At 41.4% G+C, this 18,227-nt stretch overlaps 2 protein-coding genes across 2 annotated transcripts; one reads left to right on the forward strand and one right to left on the reverse strand.

Annotated features, from left to right (window-relative positions):
• Nucleotides 1-92: 92 nt before the first annotated feature.
• On the forward strand, nucleotides 93-12,020 carry dna2 (DNA replication helicase/nuclease 2). The gene is made up of 25 exons (XM_062386906.1): nucleotides 93-562; nucleotides 1,288-1,344; nucleotides 1,704-2,541; nucleotides 3,536-3,644; nucleotides 3,750-3,899; nucleotides 4,208-4,391; nucleotides 4,702-4,850; nucleotides 5,002-5,124; nucleotides 5,343-5,589; nucleotides 5,724-5,838; nucleotides 6,115-6,271; nucleotides 6,406-6,597; nucleotides 6,738-6,980; nucleotides 7,091-7,204; nucleotides 7,374-7,483; nucleotides 8,146-8,255; nucleotides 8,366-8,494; nucleotides 8,663-8,755; nucleotides 8,918-9,111; nucleotides 9,241-9,330; nucleotides 9,535-9,748; nucleotides 10,229-10,318; nucleotides 10,436-10,621; nucleotides 10,739-10,885; nucleotides 11,067-12,020. The coding sequence occupies exons 1-25, from the start codon at nucleotides 533-535 to the stop codon at nucleotides 11,118-11,120; spliced, it is 4,125 nt and encodes a 1,374-aa protein (XP_062242890.1). The 5' UTR covers nucleotides 93-532; the 3' UTR covers nucleotides 11,121-12,020.
• On the reverse strand, nucleotides 11,861-15,947 carry LOC133953065 (phenazine biosynthesis-like domain-containing protein 1). Its single transcript, XM_062386908.1, has 10 exons — nucleotides 15,764-15,947; nucleotides 15,338-15,437; nucleotides 14,659-14,757; nucleotides 14,252-14,361; nucleotides 13,818-13,847; nucleotides 13,574-13,662; nucleotides 13,327-13,418; nucleotides 13,136-13,219; nucleotides 12,805-12,867; nucleotides 11,861-12,609 (listed from the first exon to the last, which is right to left on the reverse strand). The coding sequence occupies exons 1-10, from the start codon at nucleotides 15,848-15,850 to the stop codon at nucleotides 12,497-12,499; spliced, it is 867 nt and encodes a 288-aa protein (XP_062242892.1). The 5' UTR covers nucleotides 15,851-15,947; the 3' UTR covers nucleotides 11,861-12,496.
• Between the last annotated feature and the right edge of the window lie 2,280 nt (nucleotides 15,948-18,227).

Below are 18,227 nucleotides of genomic sequence, written 5' to 3' on the forward strand. Positions count from 1 at the left end.
AAAAATAAAATTACTAAATTTATATTTGGATTAAAATGATTAATGTGTTTAGTTCCTGGAATATTATTTATCTTTTTTGTTTTGGGGAAAAACAGCACATTGTCCAATAAATTAATAATTGTTGGGGTAAATTGGGGGTTGTATGATTCTCTCTACAACACAATACTCACAATCTCTACAGGATGTCAATAAAGTTGATTTAAAAAAAATTGTGAGCGGAACTGTACCTGACGTCACTTCCGTTCCGCGAAGCTGAAAATTTGGCGCCCCGGTGGTTTAAACAGACCATAAACCGACATATGCGGCGGAAACACGGTGAAGAGAACGTGACGACAAGCGTCCGAGCCGCCGGTACTTTAACGGAGAGTGTCGCTGGATGAGGTCGGTGTGTCAGTGAACCTTCTCCGGGTGATGGAGACGAAGAGTCGCTCTAAGTGAAGCGAGCTGAACTCTGTACGGACACATGAAACTGACCCGCTCCGTTAATAAGTAACACAGCCACACACCTGCCCGTGGTTCGACCAGAGTCAACATGAACAGAACCAGACTGAAGAAAACCAAGGTGAGCTATGATTTCACTCGCAGGAATCACCGACGGTGCACTCTGAGTCCGGTGGACCTGTTTTTAGTACTTGGATGTACCACGACCTGGATGACCGAATCTCCACAGACAGATGGAACATGTACTTAAACTATCCTAAAGAAAAGTACTCAGTAAGGTTGTGTTGCATGTATGTGTATATATGTATGTAATACCATGATATGCAACTAATGACCGCCACAACTGCCATTGCTGTTGGTTGTAATTGATTGTTGATGAATTATTAACTGTCTATATGTATGGCTGGAAAACATCAGTCACATCACAAGAGCCAAACTAGAGGAATTTATATATTTTTAAAGGTCTCCTGTTGTAGAGAGGGAGATTTCCAAGACTGCAGATTTTATATAGATACAGAAGGTATCAACACATTCAGTCTAAGGAGAAGTGCATACAAATCTCCCTTAATTCCAGCTGTGACGACTTCTGTAGCCCTGAGGACTTCTGTAACTGTGACGTCACAATGAACTGGTTTAGGATTAAAGGTATAATTTGATCTATCTATAAAATAATTCAAATAACAGTGGGTTTCAGAGCTGATATCCCCGACTGCTGAGTGGTTTTCAGGCAGCAGAGTACCTGCTCCTTCACTGGAGCTGCTGCCTCTTTACTGTCTTAAATGATTTTGAATGTACTGACTTGTCATACAACAAACAGATGGTACATGTATGGTATCTTTGCTTCAGGTGACTCTTGGAGGACAGAAGAACATCTCATCCTTCTTCTCCTCTGAACCCCAAAAGGTAAAAAGCACTTCTATTTCTTTGTTGTGTTTTGTGTAAGTTTCCTTTTTTGTTTCATTGTCTTTTGCTTTATTATCATTTATTTTCCTTATTTCTTCACGATTTTGACAGAACTAACTTTTAAAACCTTCATTAGGCCTATTTGATTGATATCATTACGCAATGGTTTTTGAAAAGTCTTCTTACATTCTTTTATTATCAGTTCTGTGAACAGAAATTGGGAATTTTCCACTTGTAGTCTGTTTATATTTTTCTTTCATCTGTTCTGTGTCCTGTGCATTAACAATTTGTTCTTGCTATAACTGTCTATTTAGGTTTTGTAATGAAACTCAAACCTAGCAATACTGTGTTGCTTTTAGGGCGAGTCACTTTCAAGTTCGATTTCCATCACTGCATTTGCAAAGACTGAACCTCAGATCAAAAATGATGGCACCGCTCGAGTCAGACTCCACTCCCCGGTAAAGAGGTGCATCCTTGGGGACCTTGAAAACCTCCTGCCCTCCTCGCCAGATTTTCTCTTCTCGGTACCAGAGACGCCGACAAGTCAGATCAGGCTCGCCTCCTCCTCTCCCTCCAGAGAGGCAGGTCGACTGAGCTCCCTGCCCAGCAGAGACGCCACAAGCCTGGGGAATACTGGCCAACTGTCCCCTATCTGCCTCAGTCCGCACCCCAAAGGGCAGAATATGCGGGGAACCAAGAGGGAAGAGGGATGTTCTGGCTCAATAAAAAGACTCTTCAGTCCCCCTGAAGAGTCCCACAATGCAAAGAGACCACGAACCATCATCAGCCCTACTGGCAGCAACCTAACAAGGACTTTGATTGGCCATGGGAGGATGCCTCATTTCTCCAGTGACCAGTCTGAGAGGTCAGAGGGTCAATGCCGTGGTACTGGAGTGGTCTTTAATGACAGCAGACACTCGACAGTGTCACTGAAGTCTGTGTCTTGCCACCGAAAACATCTGGAAGAGAGAGATGAAGCTGAGAAAGACTCTGGTTTCACTGTGATAACAGAGCAGAAAGACACAGAGGCAAAAACCACTGGAAACCCACACACTGGTCTGGACAAGGATACTCTCACACTTACTACTGCTGTACACAAACCCAGTGCACCTGCACCACAGGCAGAGGCTACGAGAACAGCCATGACATCACCGAATGGAGACAGAGGGCCATCGTCCAATCAGGACCAAGCTGAAGGTAATATTGTAATTATACTTAGAAAAACTGCATTTTGTTAACAGGATCAAATATTACAATTTATATGAAAAATATATGAATTAACTTCATACATTGTCAAATCTCAGATTACTGTATCGAGTGACACTGAAGGCCGGCGCATTCTTCTGCGTTTTCATGGGCCAGCAAGCGCAAGAGCCCTTCCGGGCCCCTTACGTGCTTATGTATCTCTTCTTACGTGCTTACGTGCGTTGTCCAATTTGTCTAACTATAGACAAAGCTCCGCGAGCCTCATGCACCCCACAAAGCTGTGATTGGTCTGCTAAGTACATCCTTTCCAGAGTCGCATATCCGGTTTCATGCCCCATAATACAGGCAGAAACAACGGAAGATTTAGAAGAACGAATATGGACCCAATAGAAGAGCGTTTGGCAGAAGAGATCCGAAAGTATGTCCACTTGTATAACCCGTCACTGACTGGAGGATTTGTCCGCCTGAAAAAGGCTATGAGGAGCCGCAGTGGCGATGTAAATAAACAGTCGGCGACGACTGCCACACACAAAGGAGGCGTCTCTAAGGCCGTCTTCAACAACAAACGTAACTACGCCTAGTGGTCTTGCGGGGAATTGCTTTGTAACACACTCAACGCTTGGAGAAGCATGAATGACAACGAGTCCTTTGACACAGCTGCGTGAAAAGCCACAGACGCAGTTGCAGAAGCATGCGCCGGCCATAAGTCAATAATTTGATATTATGATATAAATACTGCTCTAATGGTGCAGCTGGAGTTTTAGAGGTAGAGTAGGCCGTCCACTAACCAGAACACCACCTGCCCTGTTCATCGGAGTGTGAATGATGTGTTATAGAAACGACAAGGCTGTATGAATGTGACTTGTGCTGTAAAGAGCTTTGAGTGGATGTTAAATCCTATATAAGCTCTATATAAATGCACTCTATTTGCTATATCTTTGAACTTTGAATGTTTATTTTCCACTGCTTACTTTTTTAATACCAGGGATGACATCTGCATGTCCTGTGGAAGAGAAGTTGGATGAGAGCTGGTTTGCAGACTTTATGGATGATAGTGAAGCTTTTGTCCCAGAGGTTAAATCCAAGAAACCACGGTGAGAATAACACGAACAGCCACTCCAGGGTTTATTCAGATTAACAAAACTGATGTTTGAATACAACCACGAGCATATCTGATGATGATGTTCTACCTCCTACAGTAAGGTACCAGATCACGTGATCCTGTCTGGAGGGGCTAACAACCGCTACTGGGTGCTGGATGTTGAGGAGAGGCCTGGTCACAAAACACTGACCCTCACATGCTACAAATCTCTGCATCCAACTGAGACATGTCTGCTGAAAGATGGATGGTAATGATGCGTGTTAGGACGTCTGCTCCGGTGATACTGTCACTAACAACCTTATTTTCAATATAGCATCATTCTTTTCAATAAACTCCCCAGATAAATACACTTATCTGCTTCAATATGTATAAGAGCTCAATTAAAGTACAATGTTACTTTTTTCATACTTTTAGTCATACAAATGTAGTAACACATAAATGTTATGATGAATTTTCCAATTCATAAACGCATACATCCATGTGTACTATTTATCTTCGCTGATTGGTCTCCATTAAGCGTGTATGTAATAATGATCATTTGCCGGGTGTTCCCAGGGAGATGACGCCTGTTTGTTGCGGTGATGTGGTGCACCTGGAAGGCTGCTCCGGGGAGGGCTCCTGGGTGGTGGACCGGGAGCAGGGCTTCCTGGTTCTACTGCCTGATAGTCTGATCTCAGGCACCAGCATCTCCAGCTCCATCCGCTGCATGAGGCGAGCAGTGCTGAGCGATATGTTCAAGGTAAAAAGCTTTCAAGAATAATTAAAAAAGAAATTCTCAACTTCTATTTCAAACTCATCTTCCTTTTGAGCAATGTGTAATTTGTTATGTCCGAACATGAGCTATATAATTGTTGTATTATTCTTTGTTTCCCGTTGTATCTTGAAATGGACATCACACATGCACAGTGTGAAAGCTCATATTTTTTTCATGTTATCATCACAAGGAATTTACTTGGATTACATGACATGTAGTGTTGATGGTGATTTATATACACTCCCCAATGCTTTAATCTTTCTCTCTCTCATTCTTTCTGTTTTCTGTGATGCAGAGTTTTGACGGTGGCTCAAAGCAGATGCTGAACGGCACAATAGTCCACGAGATCTTTCAGAGAGCAGCTACGGCTAAAGATTTTTCTTTGGACACTCTGACTAAGCTGGCGGACCAGGCGCTGCGTCGTCCTCAGTACCTGGGAGACATGTAAGTGTCATACCCTGCAGATCCCATTGGAATATAACGCTTGAACAGAGCGGTAAAGATTATAAGTAAACGAGAATAGGTTGGTTGAAAATGATATTCTCAGCATCAGTCTTGTTCCATAACATTTGTGTTCTTCTGTCTGTGTCTCCAGGTACAGTATGGGTGTGAGTCAGGAGGAGATGAAGCAGGAACTGCAAGATTATCTGCCCTCACTGGAACACTGGGCAAAGGAATACCTCAACTCTGCAACGCCAAAATCCATCAGTCTCAAAATGTATGTAAACACACACACACACACACACACACACACACTGCAGTAGTCTACTTTGTTGTTTTACCCAATTCCCATATTAATCAGTGAGATAAATGTCATCAGAAATGAGACTTGTGATACTTTTAATATTTGCTTACAAAGTAAACGCATAAATCTGAATAAAGTTGTGTCAACTTAAAGAGCTGATTATCGGTTCATCTCTGTCTCCATGACTCCAGCCCAAGCAGCAGCAGAGCTCCAAGCAGGGACAAGGACTCTGCAGCGATGATCACGGTTACAGAGCTTGTAGATATAGAGGAGAACGTGTGGTCACCGAGATTTGGTCTGAAAGGGAAAATTGATGTGACGGCATGTGTTCGAATCCAAAGTCCAAGACGGGGCAATCACAGAACCCCGGAGGAGAAGACTTTGCCCTTGGAGCTGAAAACTGGACGGGAGTCGAACTCTATAGAGCATCGCAGTCAGGTTGGTGGACCCCCGTGTGTTCAGCTCGGGTAGATCTGCTCTAAGGCAGGTTTAAATCGATATAAGAGAATTCATTCAAAATCATTTAACCTGACTCGGTTATGGTTTCAAAATGTGTTTCTGTGTGTTTACAGGTGATTCTGTACACTCTGATGAGCAAAGAGAGATATAATCCCGAAGCCGGCCTCCTGCTCTACCTGAAGACTGGAAACGTTCACCCTGTAGTGCCCACTCGCATGGACAGCAGAGGTACACGTGTACACTTAAAGGATGTGCAAGTTGTGGACAATCAATTCACAATCATATTTTCTCAATTCTACTAAATAAGTTCAAAAGGTATCTGATGATCAATGATTGTTACAAAGATGGAAAAAAAACACCCACAAACACACCCACACCAGAACTACTTCACCACTGAAAGTCCACTTTCAACTGAATTGAACCACATCACAATCGTGCACAATCCAAAGGAGAGTCCTGTCTTTTTAACTCAGCTTTCTTACTAAACCTCTCTGTTTATCACAGAGCTGGTGAAGTTGAGGAACACTTTGGTTCATCACATTCACAACTGTGTGGAGAGAGAAGCGAAGCAGAGTCGCCTGTCCAGACTTCCCGACATCTTGACAGACAGACAAACGTGCCAGTATTGTCCTCAGCAGAGAAACTGTGCATTATACGAGAGGTAAGACTTTTTGATCTCTCTTTGCCACCATGGAAGAGGAGAGAAAGTACTCAGGTGGCATAAGGTTAAAGCAGTTACAACTTCTTCTCTTATTGTCCCTCTTTTCTCCACACCTCTCTTTACCCGTCCTCCAGAGCGGTGGATAGCAGCTCCGCAGACGTCAGTGAGGATGTTGTGCGAGACTTCCTGCAGCAGGAGACGGGTCATCTGACCGCACCGTATCTGAATTATTTTTCCCACTGGCTGCTGCTCTGTTGCCTTGAAGCTGCCACCATGGAGGCAAAGAATGGCCGAAAGCGTGTGTGGCTTCAGACGGTCGAGGAGAGGTGAGAAACTTTAAACGTGTACCCTCACGCAGTCCACCAGCTGCTGTTACAATGTCACAATGTATGAACCACAAACACTGTTTTCTTTCACTGTAATACCTAATTTATTTCGCTCCGTAAACTCTGACTTGTGCTTGTAGTGAGAAGAATGGCAGCTGTGTGGGGAGACTGCAACTCAGTGGTCCAGTGACCATCCAGGCTGAGGGAGTTTTCCTCCATCGCTTCCAGAGAAGTAGTGTCGCACCACAGCAGGGTTCGGTCAGCAGCGGCCCGGCCAGCGGGGATCGCATCGTGGTTAGTGACCTGGAAGGTCGTTTTGTTGGCTTGGCAACAGGATACATGTGTGAGGTCAGCAGGTCTCAGGTCAGCTGCACTCTGGACAGGTGAGACCAAATCGTCATATCGCTGGCCTCTGGAGTATTTCATCACAAAGACTATTCATGGTTTCTGAACTTTATTGACAGCTGTTTTGTTGTTGTTGTGTGTTTCACAGAGACTTGTCACAGTTCAGTGGTGTGTTGTTTCGTTTGGACGTTGATGAGGGTGTAGTGGGCCTCAGTACTCACCTCACCAATCTCTCCAGACTGATGGAGAACTCTCAGGACAGGTCGGTACAGTCAATTCAAAAGTTGTGCATGTAGGTGATGGTGCAACAGGCTTATGTACTGGATAATAACTAAGCGCCAATTCTTTGTTGTGTGTAAAAGTACCTCTTGTACCACTGTTTCTTTGAAAATGTAAAGTGATGTTCAACACACACGTCCGTCCGTTTGCAGTGATCGTCTGAGGGAGCTGGTTATTGACCTTCATCCTCCACAGTTTATCTCCAACCTCAGTTCAGTTCTGCCCAGAGAGGCCAAAGACACCGTGGCCAACATCCTCAAAGGTGCCGAAGCTTCTCTCTTCTGTTTTCCTTCTCCGCCTTTCTCATGTCTTTTTCAGGGGGGGCAATGATATAAATGAGCAGCTTCTTGGAAAGACATTTTGCTAAGATATGTAGTTTCTTACCTAAATCAATTGTAAAAAAACTGCACAAAATCATATTTTCTCATTTAAACACAACTTATTAGTTCAGTGGGAGACTAGATGATAGAACATTTCATATAATGATGATAGTGACTAAAATGATCATTGTAATATGTGTTGTTAAACTATTGAAAATGTTTAACAACTATGAAAACACTGAAATCTTTCATTCATCATCACTATCTCATAAATATTGTCTGTTTTACTTATCTTATCTTGTAAGATGAAAGTACGAAGGAAGTGACAGTAACTACATTTAGCCCTTAAACTGAAATAAATACAGAGGAGTCTTGAAACTGAGTCCATAGTGTTTCAGCTGCTGAAACACTTTCACAACTAATTTGATGATTGTCAGATTTTAAACACTCTAGATGTCTTTGTTGGGCGAATCAATAAGTAATGTGTAATTAAAGTGGGTGAATAAAGTCTTTAGTCTGTTATAAAGTCCCATTCATAATGCATTGAAACCACTACCACTATCCTTAGTGCATTTTGGATGATATTTGGTTGTGTTTGTGTTAGGACTCAACAAACCCCAGAAGCAGGCTATGAAGAAGGTGTTGCTGTCTAAAGACTACACACTGATTGTTGGCATGCCTGGCACAGGCAAAACCACAACCATCTGCACCCTGGTAAATCCTCATCACCTGTAAACGTGACCTAAATCCTGATTATTTATTTTTTTACTCCATGTAAAACCAGAGCTGTTCTCTCCATAATTCCCTCTGACTCTGTCTCTCAGGTTCGCATCCTACATGCGTGTGGCTTCAGTGTGTTGCTGACCAGCTACACCCACTCTGCAGTGGACAACATCCTGCTGAAGCTGAAGCGTTTCCGAATCGGGTTTCTGCGTCTTGGACAGGGCCAGAAGGTTCGCTGTTGTAATGTGTCAAAATATTGAATTATCAGTTATAATAATCTGTATTTATGAAATATTAAGCAATAACAATTAACTGTATTATCCCCTCTCCGTGACCCTTCCTCAGCTTTATTTCGGACTTGCTCTGATTTCTGTTCTGTTTTCTTCCACCTGCTCCAGGTTCATCCAGATATTCTGCCCTACACAGAGGAAATTGCCAGGAAGACAGGAATTCATTCTCCCTCAGACTTGGAGCAGCTCTACAACAAGGAGGTGAAGAAATAGTTAAACAATGCAATCACCTTTTTATTTATTTAGAATTTATTTTTAGGATATTCACAGCTGATTACAATGTTTTTCCCACCTAAAGACGTTTGACTGAACATAAAATGAGTAAATGTCTTCCGATTCAATACCAATCCCCTCTCTCTCTAGTTGATAGTGGGGACCACCTGTATGGGCATCAAGCATCCCATTTTCACACGTCGGCGGTTTGATTTCTGCATCGTAGACGAGGCGTCGCAGATCAGCCAGCCCATCTGTCTGGGACCCCTGTTTTACGCCAAGAGATTTGTCCTGGTTGGAGATCACCAACAACTGCCGCCAATAGTGCAGAACCAAGAAGCGAGGTAAAGGGTGTGTATGTGTGTGTAAATCATAGATGTAACAGAGGTGTATTTTGATTTGTGTTTCCTACCAGCAAAAGCTTATTATCATCATCATTTACAAGTTCGGTCATTTCTTATTTCTTTCTCCAGGTCACTTGGGATGGATGAAAGTCTATTTAAGCGACTGGAGCTCCACAGTGAAGCAGTGGTTCACCTCAATGTACAGTACCGGATGAACAGGTAAGGCTACTGTATGGGTGTCTAGTCTTTGTCTGGTTTATTATGATCCATAAAACCACTCAAATGGCTATTTCACAACCATTTACTGCTAATATTATCGATACAGAAGTAAGTGGAGCTACTGTTAACTTCATTATGAACCTGTATTAAGGGTTAAAAGTATTTCCACTTCATGATAAATGATTAGTACTGTGTTTGTTTCAGGCAGATAATGTCTCTCAGTAACTCCCTGATGTACGAAGGCCGTCTGGAGTGTGGATCAGAGAGGACGGCCTCGGCTCTGCTCACTCTGCCCTTCCTGCTCTCCGTCCAGTCGGAGCTTGATTCCTTCTCTCAGACTCATCCACAGCATGACCTGGCTTGGATACAGGCCACTTTGTTGCCTGGCAACCCCGTTTACTTCCTTGACTGCTCAATGGTTGGTTGAAAATAGAGAACGTGTTTCAACCAGTAGTTTGTTGTTGTTTTTTTAAATGTGTTGTGTTGAGATAGAAATTATTCTGTTTAAAGTAAAAGACTATGATGTTAGAATTGAAGATTTAAACTGAGTGAAAGTGCTGCTCGTCTACAACTGTCTGAGCCTGATGGTAATCTAACCCCAATGGAAATGGAAATAAGTAACACCTCACAGCTTAGTTAGAAATCTGACATTTCTCAGTTTGAGTTGCAAAATACATATTTTGACAATTATGTTCTACTGATGCTGACTACATGACATGTTTGTTCTACGTTTTTTTACATATAGGCTGAAATGTTTTTTTCTATGGTGGTAGGTCAAGCAAATAGAGCAGCTGCTGTAACTGTAGAAGAAAGTGATCAAAACATGACCACAGTTTTATAGTGTATTGGGTGTTGAGTTGTGCTGGTCTTAATGTTTGTGTCCCCTGTTTGACTCCAGGTGCCTGCACTGGAGTCGGTGGAGCAGGGAGGTGTCAGCAATCACAATGAGGCTGCTCTCATACACATGCTGCTTTCACTGTTCATAAAGGTAAATCAAATGATTCTCAACTATTTATGGCATTAGAGCTATTCAATAGAAGTGGGACCCGAAGGTCTTGTGTGCTGACTATGCTGCTCTAACTGCTTATTTCTTTCTTGTTTTCAGGCGGGTTGTAAGCCCAGCGATATAGGCGTCATCGCTCCCTACAGACAACAGTTGAAGAGCATCTCTGCTCTGCTGCTGTCCCCTGCCTTCACTGGGGTGGAGGTGAACACAGTCGACAAATACCAGGGACGGGACAAAGGTCTGATTGTGTTTTCTTTTGTCAGGAGCACGACAGAGGAAGGAAACGTAAGTGTTTTACTTCCCAACTCCCTTTTCCACTCTTATCCTGGAGCCTCTGTCTCTTTATGGATGAATAAATGAGTGAAAACCTGACATGACCCCTCCCCCTGTCTCTGTTAACAGTTAGGCGAGTTGTTGAAGGACTGGCGCAGACTGAATGTCGCCATTACCCGGGCCAAACACAAGCTGCTGATGGTGGGCTCTGCCACAACACTACGACGCTACGCACCCGTGGAGAAGCTGCTCAGCCATCTCCAGCAGGAGAACATGATATCCTTTACAAAAACCTCATGATGCTACCACTCCACGTTTCTTCATTTTCACAGCAAATCGTATGAATTTCGCTTTACATGTAATGAAATGTAAAGTGTATTGATCAGTTTTCTTCCTATTTGTCACTTTTTTCACATCTTCTGTGTCTGCACATTTTTTTCCTGAACGCTTACTTCACATTATCAAGCTCCCGCCAGCGGCTCACAAGGCATTACCCAGCATGCACTTATGACAGATGGCAGTGTGAAGCCATGATGGGGTCGCAGATAAGCTGTTTGTCTCACAGTGGAGCAGAAGGTCGCTGTGAGAACTTCAACAGGGCAGCGCCTGGGAACCAGTCCGAAAAAAAGCTTTGCGTGATCCGTCAGGTTGTTGTGATCAAACATGAAGGATGAGCTGTAAACACTTCTGCAGGTGTCAGTTCTCAATCGCACAAAGTATTGTCACTATCATGTGGATTTTAACTTTGACAATATTTAACACACCAGTTCTGACCTCTGAACAACTTGTCTGCTTTGAAACAAAACACTGCGTCAAATCCACGTTACTATATTTGTTTTATGATCACAACCTTCTATAATACAAATAACTTGAAGAGTGAGGTGGCTTTGGGTTATAAAAGTGACATTTTGATAAATTCGCACGTCTACCGTTGACATTCCGAACAAAATGCTTTGTTGGTTTCACATGCATTCCACTGGTACATTTCTACAGATTGTGAGAATATCATTTGAAGTTAGAGTTAGAAGACATCATTCTCTGAAACTAGTGACTTACCTTCAAACGATGTGGCTCTGTTTTCATCGATGATTTATTTTTAACAGCACACAGTTTGTATTCCAGTTTTAACAGTGTACGTGTAACTGTCCCCATTGTGCAACACTAAAGAGCAAAGAGTATCCTGTTAAACCTGTTGCATACAAAACTAAAACTAGCTAAACATGTCGTATAAAAAGAAACTGTTGTCTAAAGGACGAGGTAATGATGTGTATTTTATTTTATTTAGTGTATAAACTGTTGAACACCGGACCTCATACATACTTGAACTATTGTTTTATTCTGTGAATGAGCATCACCAGTCATCAACTGCCTGAGTTATAAATCCAGCTGTTCTTAAAATAATTTCTCATTTCATTTCATTCATATTGTTAGTTACAGCATTAATAAAGTAAAGCCAAGACTTTGAGTTATTTCAATTCCTTTGTGTAATCTAAGGCTGCACACAGACTGCATTATTTCAGTGGATACTACATGATATCCTTACTGTTATAACTCTGAATTAGAAGGGAAAAATACAATTTATGGGATTAATTAAATTTCTTTTTTTTAATACAACTAGCAAAATGATTCAGATAACATCCTGATGACCTGGCGAGCTGCAATTCTTCGATTGATCTGGTTTTCTTCCAGCCCAATCTCTGATATTCCATGTTTTGTTTGTGTAATATTGTGATTTTTCTTTTGTGATATATTAATAAATAATACAAATCCTAACAAAGTGTATGAAGTTTTCTTTCTTGTATGTTGTTTCCCGTCTCCTCCTCTACTCTCAGGAACAAGTTGACTGTTTCAGCATCTCCAACCCTCTTTGCGTGAGTGTTTGTGTAACTACAGTGTGATGGTTCCCTGCAGAATAGTGACGGCTTGTCCAGCGATGTTGATTCTCCCATCATCTCTCACCTCCAGTTCCAGCTCCCCACCTCGACTGGAGCACTGGTAAGCTACACACACAAAAGATCTGATGGTGAGTAGGGTACTGTTCAGTAGTGATGACTGCATGAACCTTTGTCATCAAATTGATAGGGTTAGGGTTAGGGTTAGGCCTACATTTTTTTTATTTGTAGAAAAAGTTTTTAGTTTTTCCCCTAGGTCTTTTTGGATAAAATAGTAAATTTAACGAATGCAATATTGATTACCCAGCATTTTCTTCTTCCCCAGTTTCTTAGACCAGTAGCTTCCGAGGACGGTGTGAGCGGAACCTGCAAAGACATCAAACTCATAAGACCAGAAATTGAAGACCAGATTTTAGTGAAACTGAACATTTAAAAACTTCGCTGCAGTAAAGTGCTGAGCATCTTGAATACTCATACTTTTCCTTGGACCTGTCACTTGTAGGTTAATGTATGGAACACATTAATGACAATGTGATATAAGATTATGTCGATGTATTCAAAGAAAAATATGAAATATCAACCCTACATTCAAATGAAGCAGGGAGGAGTGGAGGTGTAGTATCTGTAGATTTACCTGTGACGGGATCCTCAGGGATTCCATTCCATGGAGCAAAGTATCTGGAGTAGAAGTCGTGTCCTGACTGGCAGTCTGGAGACCCTATTGTCCAACATACATTGCAGTGATGGGGTTAGGGTTAAGATCCCACGCTGTCCAGAGATACCCCCACTGGTCTGGCTACCTCTACTGGTCTGGATATTATTTACCTTTCATGGTGACAATGAGTCCTTTGACTCTTCCACTCTTCTCACTTCTCTGAAGAGTGACAGGGTCGACTTTCAGACTGGTTAAAACTGACCTGCAGGCAACACACAATACATATTTTATTAATTTAAATAACGAGTTTAAATTATGTTTTGTCAGAACTGTAACTTCTTTGATCCTTTTTCAAAATGTCTTCCTCTTGACTCCTTGGAATATATGTGGTGTGTGTGTCTGTGTTTTGACTGTAACCTGTCACAGCTGTCAGCCAGTCGAACCATCAGTTTCTTAGTGTTGTCGCTCATACAAACATCATGAACTGGGTGGTTTCCAACTGCTGCCTGTCTCACACGCAGAAGCAGAGATGGAATTTAAAGACTAGAATGAACTCCCACTGCTCTACTGATGGTTTCATGTTGACAGTAAAGCAGGAGTAAGTGCTGTAACACATTCCCTCACAGAGAGAGGAGGTGTCTGTAAGGTCTGTCCTACTGACCTCTATGATGTCTCTGAACTCACTCGGATCCTGCAGACAGAAACATTTGAAGTTATGATTCTGACATTTTGTCGTTTTTCTATTGATTTTATTACTGTTCTACTCATCAAACTACAGCTGCACTGTATGTAACAGCACTGAGCTGGGTGAAGAGCTGCTGGGTTTCACCAAAGCTGTTTCTTGATAGTGATGCTGAATATTGTTAACGTAGCATAGAAATTAGTGACTGCAGATGTGTCTCCGCTTTAATCATTTTTCTCCATATTAGTTTTTACAACTTTCGTCACTGTATTGCATAGTGTTATGGTTTCATATCTTTACCCTTTGAGATTAAACATTTATTTATTTGGCAAAAATATACATCTTTAACCTTCAAACAAATAATTTCCTGATATCCTGATGTGTTTATCTGACCTCATAGACACACACTGTACCTCCTGGGTGGGTGGGTTGAGAGGAAAGTCCATGACGTAGCCCTTGCTCTGCTTGGTGACCGCCAGATCTCCACTCCTTGTCTCAAACACCACTACAGGATTCACATTCTCTAACAGATGGACCATAGGATTATTAGAGCTGATACAAACAGTCTGGCTGATGAAGTACATCTTTACATGTAACTGAGTCATGTGAACTAAAAGCTAAAAGCTCCTTTGCTTGGCTGTGTATCAAGCTGCATTGTTTTATACATGGAAATGTTTTAAAATAACAGGTTTACATTGAAAAATACCTGCCAGTTTAATTAGTATGATCCTATTCAACCTGATCAGTCGGTCATGCTGCCACTGCATTAAAAGACTATTATACTCTACATGTGCATATGTGTGTTCAGTCTGTATCTTACTCTTGTGCTGGAACAGCACTGCAGCGGAGGCCAGAGTAGCGTGACCACACAGATTCACTTCAGTGGTCGGTGTAAACCATCTGAGACGGAACCTTGATCCTGTTCATCACATCACACTTTTCAGATCGGTGCTTTATTGCAGACACAAATTCAACATGTCCGTCCCCCTCTTTGTGTTATCGTCAGTAGAGACCTTATAATCACAATATGAGAAACCGCTTTGCTTCAGATTTAGCAAAGTCTCTTTCTAAAGGGAAATTTACAAGTATTCATCATTTCTCGTGTGATACCAAAAATGTATAGATGTTGCATTAATCAAACTAAATTTATCTTTGCAAACACAGTGATATCATTTTTGAATTCATCACTGTATACTAATCCCAAGCAGTTTTTTTCAGTTCCCCACATTATTAGACTTATGGCTCAAGATGACAATGTATAGTCCTACAATTATAAAATTCCTATGTGTAAATTGTATAATATTCATATGCAACATGCATCATCGATGAGCTGATCTGATGTGGGATATGAAGTGGATATACAGTGATTATTGGCCAAGATCCACTGAATTGCTTGCAGCAGTATTGTCTCCAAACAGTCTTCAAAACAAGATGGCCGTACAGTTTACGACAAAGGATTATTAACTGTAGTGAAATTAAGTGAGCAGACATTATCTGACCTGTAGAGAAAGTGTCAGAGGGGTTGATTGTGGTGATGAAAACAGTTTCTGACAGGTTCATCTCTGCCGCGAGCTTCTGATACAACTCATCACTCAGCTCCTGTTGGAAACACATAGAGAAATATTTTAGTTGTGACAATTATGTCACTGTGGTGCATACATACAGTGTAGATTGAAGGGTGGAAAGTATGTCAGACTGCTTAGTTACAATGAACTATATCATCATGTGACACATAAGCAGCTACAATTTTGTGAAAATTTCCAATATAAAAACTCAATCAGCAAATGTTACGAGCAGTAACTGCTCTATTTGAGCCAAATGCAAAGATTTTCAGTATAGAAGCAGCCTGTTGAAGTGTGTTTTTAGTGCAGTGGGCGTCAGAGTGATATGACGTAAACCCACTGTGCATTAGTTTTATTACTCACGTGCATTAGTGGGCATACTGCTGCAGGGTTTCCCTTGAATGGTAAATTAGTGAAGGCGTCCACTGTAAATACTGGAATCTCCATCATGTTTACAGTAAAGATAATTTAAAACTGACTGGTAGCTCCAGCGAGGCAGTAAGCACGGTGGAGTTTCAGCCTTCTGCTGACAGTGGACTTTGGCCACTGTCTACTTGTTTTGTCAGGGTTGCCAGATTTTCAGCCTGTGTTCGGCTTTATGAGCGTTGAGTGTCAGGCGCTCAGTGTGTTGGTGTTAGTATTGGCTCAGACTATAATACACCTTCATTTAAAACAAGCAGTGAATGACTGGTTACCCAACACCTCTTGCTTTGTTTCGGATGAATGGCATGAGCTTGGTTTTGTGCTTGTTACACATTGACAGTAATAAACTATATAAATGGGACACTGTCAAATAGGGAGGGGGGGGGGGGTACCACCTGTACCACCTGCAACTTTTATGTTAAGAAAATACTAATGCATCAATGAATATAATTATATGAAATACTATACCTTAATGTGGAATTGGGCAATTTACAGACCTATCAAGCAACGTTTTCCAAGTGTTTTCTTCTCTGGCCAGTGTCTCGGCTCCGAACCGTAGTTGGGAGTTCAGCTCACTGGTCAGGGCCAGCCCTGGTAATGTTGGCGCCCTAGGTGAGATTTAAAATTGGCGCCCCCCAACATACACACGCAAACTGTCATGCATCGGGGTGATTCTTACCTCTATATTGTTCTTTCTTCTCCTCCTCTACTTTGCGGTGCTTTCTGAATTGTGCACCTGTTAATTAAATCTTTTTTTGATTCATCTTTGACTCTAACCGCAGTCTATAATGTCCCTACTATGCTGCCAAAATGTGTAGGTTTTAATACATTTCTTTGTATGCAGCATGCTTCTATGAGGAACTGCTGTGAAGTGAAATGCAACTCCTTTCTTTTCTGTTCATGCTGAAATAAAGAGGATTCACTTGTTCTGACGTTTTCGATCACATCTTTATAAAACACCTCATTAGCTTCACACTACAAACCCTATGGGGGGGGATGTTTTTTGAGAGACGATTCCAGAATCATTCACTAGACTGGCACTCAGTAGAGCTCAACAGAGCCGTATAGGTTCATCTCTGATCCATGCAGCTTCCTTCTACCAATTTGTTTGGTTATTGGTCCAGTAGTTTATTACATAAACCTGTTGACTGACAAATCAGAGATGAAAACATAACCACCTTAGCAGAGATAATAAAACCTCCACCCATTTATCAAGGAAATGTCACTAACATTAATAATTATTAGAATCAAAACAGGAAAATTAAAAGTAGAATGAAATGTTTCGCGAATATCTAAATAGTTGACGGGTAATTTTCTTTTGGTCGACTTATCAATTCATTTATTAAAAGCTAATTTTCCCCTGCTACTTAGTCTATATTGTGTTTTATTTGCATTGTTTATATTTGTTTATTTTTGTCATGCACTGATTGCTGGTTGTACATCAAATTGCCCTTGAAGGACATTCAAAATTTCCTTTATGGACAACTTCAGTTAATCACAAGCTGCACAAACCAAACTAGAGCAGCAGAGGAACCCAGTAGCCAGCAGGGGGCAGCCTCAGGACATCACAGCAGACTGTGATTCTTGTAAGGAGTTCAAAGACAAGGTTGGAACGTTCTGGGTTATTCTCTTACAATCATCCAGTATCTAAAAGGCAAAAATATAAAAGAAACTTTTAAGTAAGGCTGTCAAATCTATGTAGTAAAGTACAAAATATTTTCTCTGAAGTGTTTATCAAAAGCAGCATAACATGACACGGACATACACATATGATAATTTGGCTATCTTCTTAGTGTGTTTAGTTCTTCAAAGTAATCATCAGACCATGTGGCCTAATTGGTAGAGCGACAACAAGAACGTCCTGGGTTCGAATCCCACCCCTATCCATCTTTAAGTTGGAAATATATCAAATTCTTAAAATTGGTAGGATATCACTTATTAATTGCAAAATATCTTACACTATGTAAATTTTACTTAATTAAATATAAAAAAAGGGAAAAAATTTAATTGAAAAAAAAACAAACTGTGCGCAGTAGGCTTCTGCGTAGCATGTGCGCAATGGGCTTCTGCGCAGATGTGCGCAGTAGACTTCTGCGCAGCATGTGCGCAATGGGCTTCTGCGCAGATGTGCGCAGTGGGCTTCTGCGCAGGATTTTTTTTTTATTTAATTTAATTTTTAATTAAAAAAAATTATATTCAATTTCATTTATTTTAATTTAATTTAATTTAATTTTAATTAAAAAAAAATATATAGTTTTTTTTTTTTTTTATATTTTATTTTTCATCATCATCATTATGATTTCTCCGCGCTGGTTCAGGGGTAAATGATGCTGGTCTTCACAGGAGATTATGTGAGTGTGGCCGCGGAGCCTCCCGGTTGTTCCCGGTGCGAACAGCCCAAGTA

The sequence above is a fragment of the Platichthys flesus genome, chromosome 1 (genome assembly GCF_949316205.1).
Source record: "Platichthys flesus chromosome 1, fPlaFle2.1, whole genome shotgun sequence".
Lineage (NCBI taxonomy): Eukaryota > Metazoa > Chordata > Actinopteri > Pleuronectiformes > Pleuronectidae > Platichthys > Platichthys flesus.

Bases quoted from the DNA above. Each gene is read 5' to 3' on its own strand.
- dna2 (XM_062386906.1), top strand. From the start codon at position 533: ATGAACAGAACCAGACTGAAGAAAACCAAG. The intron at 7,205-7,373 runs GTCGGTACAGTC...GTCCGTTTGCAG, and splicing joins ATGGAGAACTCTCAGGACAG to TGATCGTCTGAGGGAGCTGG. The intron at 8,756-8,917 runs GTGAAGAAATAG...CTCTCTCTCTAG, and splicing joins AGCAGCTCTACAACAAGGAG to TTGATAGTGGGGACCACCTG.
- LOC133953065 (XM_062386908.1), bottom strand. From the start codon at position 15,850: ATGATGGAGATTCCAGTATTTACAGTGGACGCCTTCACTAATTTACCA. The intron at 14,758-15,337 runs GTCAGATAATGT...TGTGATGAACAG, and splicing joins CTCTGACACTTTCTCTACAG to GATCAAGGTTCCGTCTCAGA. The intron at 13,663-13,817 runs GTCAGTAGGACA...CGTGTGAGACAG, and splicing joins AGTTCAGAGACATCATAGAG to GCAGCAGTTGGAAACCACCC.